This window comes from Acipenser ruthenus, chromosome 10 (assembly GCF_902713425.1).
Source record: "Acipenser ruthenus chromosome 10, fAciRut3.2 maternal haplotype, whole genome shotgun sequence".
Classification (NCBI taxonomy): domain Eukaryota; kingdom Metazoa; phylum Chordata; class Actinopteri; order Acipenseriformes; family Acipenseridae; genus Acipenser; species Acipenser ruthenus.
The window spans coordinates 39,990,700-39,996,744 of record NC_081198.1 but is presented as its reverse complement, the minus strand read 5'-3'; the positions used below and the strand labels follow the sequence as shown (position 1 = coordinate 39,996,744).

At 38.1% G+C, this 6,045-nt stretch overlaps 1 protein-coding gene across 1 annotated transcript in view; it reads right to left on the bottom strand.

Moving 5' to 3' along the window:
* The window catches only part of LOC117412319 (dual 3',5'-cyclic-AMP and -GMP phosphodiesterase 11A), a 72,132-nt gene continuing 66,087 nt past the window's right edge, over positions 1–6,045 (bottom strand). Inside the window, exon 20 of the mRNA XM_034020605.3 lies at positions 1–3,339. Within this exon, the coding sequence (XP_033876496.1) occupies positions 3,136–3,339 (204 nt within the window). The 3' untranslated portion in view covers positions 1–3,135. The remainder of the gene's footprint in view (positions 3,340–6,045) is intronic.

Below are 6,045 nucleotides of genomic sequence, written 5' to 3'. Positions count from 1 at the left end.
TACAATCACAGATTTATTATATTTTTGAAGCAAATGTTTATTTCAACAAACTAACCAAAAGTAGTACATTTCCAAATAACATGCCTTTTAAATAATTATTTGACGGGTCTCCATTATGTCTGAGTAGAAGAATGTAGAAAATTAAATGTATAACGTAAATAACAAACCGAAAAGACTTTCTGGAAAAAAATAAAATGGCTAGAAAACAAACAATAGTTCAAAGTACAGTATACAAGGTACAGTATACAGAAGTCATACATTTGAAACCAAATGTAAAAAATAAATGATGACCTTTTCAATTATTCCACGCAATCTGAAGATGCACTAATAAAACTCATGCAATTGCATTCAAGGTAAACATGGTATTTGTTTCAAATTACAACCCAAGTGTCAAACTGAGAAAATAAGGAAATACATTTTCAAGTTTTACATTACTGAGGAAAACCTGTTGGCACATGTCTTTTTGTTGTTGTTTTCAGACTACTGATCACACGTAACTTGTTCCAGAGTAAGTGATCTTTTCATGCAACACTAACCCTTCAACACGAAATGTTGGCATTTTAATAGTAACCCTTTGAGTACTATGATACAATTCCATGCCATGCTGTGAAGGAAGCAGAGTAAGTATCTATATCCCCACTACACCAAAAGCTTCAATGGTACACCCCCACAATTTGTATTAAAACATACAGGTAAAAGAACAACTATGTGTTCTATATAACCCTCCACCCTTTTTAATTTAGTAAACTGTGTAATAGTTTGTGCTTTTCTGAATAAAAGTACCGGTATGTTTTTATCCAGATTAAAATGGCACTTCCAGACGTTGTTAAATCTGATATAACTCATTCGTTGCAACTCAAGAGATATGTATATATAGTTACAGACAAAAGCATTGTCTCCTTACGCTTAATAGAAGGTAATTCAAGAAAGCATGTTAATACAAGCATTTAGTCAACATTAGCCACTAATTAATATGACAAAGAGCAAAAGACCAAAATACACACATTTCTGGTAGCTATAGAAAAACAAAAGCACTTAAGCAATTTTAAATATTTGTTCATGGCAAAAATATTGACACCTTTACATTCAAATTCTGTAAAAATGTTATAGAACTAATTAAAATATATATTAATTAATTGAAAACCATTGCACAGTAATTCAGTTGCATTATACAATCAATAGCCAGACAAATAAGTAATTATTTCCAACATCTTTTGAAGAACATTTTGGCAACACAGCAGACCAAGGAGCTGAATTCACGTCTGAGAAAAGCACTTGTAGCAAACTAAAACAAAGTAAATAGCTACAGAACAGTATCAAAGAAAAATGGAATACCAAAATCCACAATCAGAGCAATAATCAAGAAGTACAACAGAACAAATTCAACTGAAACGCTTGAAAGAAGTGAATGTCCGGATACAGCAGGTAGGAGAATCGTCCAACATTAACAGCTAAGGACTTAAAGAAAGATTTAGAAGCATCAGGCGTAACAGTGCACAAAAAAACTATAAAGGGGCCTGAACACAGAGGAGTTGTATGTGTGTAGGCCTCACTGCAAACCACTTTTAAAGAAAGTATAAAACAAACCTAAAATTCTAAAATTTGCCAAGAAATATGAACAGTAATCAAGCATTCTTCAACCTCAAGCCTAACCCTAACCCCAACTTCAACTTCTCCCCAGAAATGGCCCATAGGATGTTTGGTGAAAAAAGGGAAAGCCTTCATAAAGAAAACCTTGTACCTACAGTTAAACATGGAGGTAGGTCTGGGACTAGAGACATTCATGTTACTGAAGATCAAATGAATACAGCCATGTATCAAAACATTCTACAAGTACAATGATACCATCTGCTCGTAGGTTGATTGGCAGACAGTTTATCTTCCAACATGACAACAACCCAAACAAGCCTAAGGCGAAGTCAACTGGAATTCTGGAAGAAAACTAAGATAACAGTTTTGGAATGGCCTTTCACAATAACCAGATCTCAATCCAATAGAAATGCTTTAGACTGATCTGAAAAAAAGCTGTCAGCTGAAGGAAATATGCAAGACAGAATAGGCGCAGATTTCACCAACAAGATGTAAGAATTATCATTACAGCCGTAATAAAAACAAAAGGAGGACACACAATACTAAAACAGGAGTGCCAATACTTTTGACATGAATGAATATTTTAAAATAAAATGTGTTTATTTTTTGATAAAGATTATTTGTTAAATTACTAGAAATTGAGTATTTTGATTTTTGTTTTATTACAAAGTTTACTAAATGCTTGTCCTTAATCTGTCAGCTTGAATTGTGATATAATAAGAGTAGTGTTAATACATTGTCTGTGACTGTACATGCAACATAAACTTAATTTTGGGAATGTAGATTTACTTGAAAAAATTACAAATGACTGCAGTACTCAAAGGATTTTCATGCACTTTTCATACATCGTCTATCTGCAAGGCACAGGCTTGCTGTGCTTTGTATTTGCATTGCACGCATTGCTACAAACCCCAGGACAGCCCCTTAGCCTTGTTTGTTTTCACAAACCTTATTTAACACAGGTATGAGAGGGCCTTAACATCTTCCTTTTGTTAAAAAATATATATACATATGTACAGTACAAAACAGACATAATCCAAAAACATTCCTGCAACAAATATATTAAGCAGTATAAGGAAAAGCACACAGGTAACAGACTGACATGCCTGACAGGCGGGAACAATAACAAGTTTTGATACTGGTTATTTTCTTCCTTGTTTTCCTATTTTAATTGCAGCTCTACCAAGACTATGTCCAACCACTTTCTTCATTAAGATGCTGGCTAATTAGATTTGCGATTAACAGCACTGGATGGGCTGTAGGTTTTGCACACAGCTGCAAGCTAAACAAAACAAAAACCTGATTGTGCATATCAATGCTGTCCAGCAATCCACACAGCAACACAAACCACCGTAACTGCATAGGAGAAACCTCCACTTCGTTTTCTCGACGGGTGAATAGTGTGCGCTTAAGCAAAATCCACCTCTGCATCGAAAGTTAAGACAGAGTGCCATACTCTGGAAGCACAGCTGATTTCAGTTTCCCTCAGGCTGACTTTTGAAAAAGCTAATGGCAGGAAAGAGCCCTTCAATGAACCGCCAGGGACTAGCTTGTGTTATTTGGGGACAGGTTGCAGGATGTGCTGCTACTTGTACTTGTACCTGTACTTGAACTGCTACTGCTGCTGCTGCTGCTGGTATTACTTGGCTGACTGCGCTGTCTCTCCCTGTTTAGCTCCTCCCACTTCACTCTGTTTCCTCGGATGAGGTCCAGCATTGGCTGAAGCTTGGGGTTTACCTTCACCAAAGTCTGGGGAAAACAGACAAAAACAAAATGACCATTTAAAAAACCTCTGTCAACATTTGCACTCTGCAGCATCGTATTAGTCAAAAATTAATTCAATAGCAATTGCAACAGCATTTAACTACTGTTGCCATTTTTTTTAATTGTGTACTTTTTATTTTTCATTTAGCAATCTGAAGCAATACAGTTTCTTGTCATGTTGGGTGTATTAATTAATCTTTATGTTTAATCCTCATTCCTAAATACCACTGCTGCTGACACCAGAAGTAAAAATCATCACTGATAGATACAAAACACATTACACAAGGAACACAAAGGTATTAATACAAACTGCTAACCTGGTAGCCCGGTATGTATTGATAGATCTAGAGTTAGATCTCAGATGAATATACTTTTGTAGTATTTTGGAAATTTGGCTATACGAATAACTAAGGACGGTGTGTTTATACATCCAGGTGTGTGAATCGCTCAAAAAAGGTTGGCAATAGGACTTATTGTCGCTTAAACCCATCTTGGAACAAAGAGAAACACTGCAAGTCAAAAGTCCAGTAACTATGCCACACATTAGCACTTGTTCTTGGAGATAAAATCAATCTCTGGCTGGTATTGCATACAACTACACATTCACAGCCCTGCTCTTAAGCCAGAAAGCTTTCCTCATGAACAGAGCTAAGAAATAATATGGTGATAAAGTCTGCATGTTGTTTTGTTTTCTTGCTGACTGGTTTAATTTTCTTTTTTATATCTGCAGAATGCTTCTAAGTACGTCAATAATACCCAAAGGCAGAACTCTGAATACATTACATACACCATGTAACCAAGTTTAATATAACTCCCCTGAGTTGAGCAACATCATTTACAAATCGTCATCCACCCTAAAGCTGGAGCTAAAGCTGGGTAGAAAATGATCGCATTAACATGTTGAGACAAACAGTTAACATGTTCTATACATACATACCGGTATGCATGAATGTACAAAAAGGGGCAATATGCCTTATAGTGTATGGTAAACATTACATGGTACAGTCGCAGACAAAAGTACTGGCACCCTACACTTATTAAAACTCAACCTCTCTAAATCTGACCTCCTTTTCTTTCCCTCCTCCTCCCCCTCCTCTGATCTCTCTATCTCTGTTCCTCTGGAATCTACCACACTCTCTCCCTCTTCCTCAGCTCAGAACCTTGGAGTCACCCTGGACCCCTGCCTCTCTTATTCCCAGCACATCTCCACTCTGATTCTTCCTGAGCAACATCCGAAGAATCCGACCCTTCCTCACCAATTATGCTACCCAGCTCCTGGTCCAGGCCCTGGTACTCTCCCGCCTAGACTACTGCAACTCCCTCCTGGCTGGCCTCCCTGCGTCCGCCACCCGTCCGCTCCAGCTCATCCAGAACTCTGCTGCCCGCCTGGTGTTCTCTCTGTCTTGCTTCGCCCACGCTACTCCACTACTCCGCTCGCTCCACTGGCTCCCGATCACCGCTCGCATCCAGTTCAAGACTCTTGTACTAGCCTACAGATGCCTTGACCAGACTGCACCCAGCTACCTCCAGACCCTCATCTCTCCCTACACCCCCACTCGACCTCTCCGCTCCGCCTGCACTAGAAGACTAGCTCTACCTCCGCTACGCTCCCCTGCCTCCAGAGCCCGCTCCTTCTCCACCCTTGCTCCGCAGTGGTGGAATGACCTTCCTACAGATGTCAGGACTGCCCAGTCCCTGACCACATTCCGGCGCCTCCTTAAGACTCATCTCTTCAAAGAGCACCTGTAGAACTCCTCTGTTTGTATCCTGGGACACTATCACCCTTCATGTAAATGTGCTTTATTTTGCTCTTATCTGCCCCTATTTTACTGCATTTAATCCTGTACTTCAGAATACTGTAATCTGCCAAGTGTTTAACCTGCAGTACTTTGTATTTAATCATATCCTGATGTAACTATCACTATTTAATCATACCCTGATGTAACTATCACTATTATCTGCTGTATTATTGAATTGTGGTTTGTCACACTTATACTTTGCTTGAACAAAAGTTATTGTATTTCTTGCTCTTATTGTATTACCTGTATTGTAACACTTGAAATGTATTTGCTTACGATTGTAAGTCGCCCTGGATAAGGGCGTCTGCTAAGAAATAAATAATAATAATAATAATAATTATACCATCATTCAAGGTAACAGATTAAGTATTTAGTAATCTTTAACCACTTTTTTTAATAAAACAAAATCCAACTCCTTTGTCTTGACCATCATCTGCTGTGTTGCCAAAGCGTTCTACATAGGTCTGAAATGTGCCATTTTTTTTAAAGAAACAGATATATAAACGTGTATTTTCATTTAAAAACACGACCTCTGGCATTACAGTAAGTCTACTCCTGCTTTACTGCCTTGGTCATTTCACCCCAGCAGTGTCTTCTGGGTCAAAGCATTATATTGGCTCAAAGCATGTCAGTGAACAGGGGAAGCAGCTGATTGGTTATTCATTGGTTACTGACCAAGAGGTGGGGACAATTTCACCCTCTGGGTAAAATATCCCAGGAAGTGCTAGACAGTCTAAAAGCATAGCTTGCAAACAAAGATGTCTAAAGCAGTGTATATCTCGTTTTAAAAATAAAATACATGTTTGCTGAAACATGTGTTTCTTTCAAAACTACACAGTTTAGACCTGTGTAGAAAATGGAAGTGCAGGTAAGATTTATAAAACTGCTACAA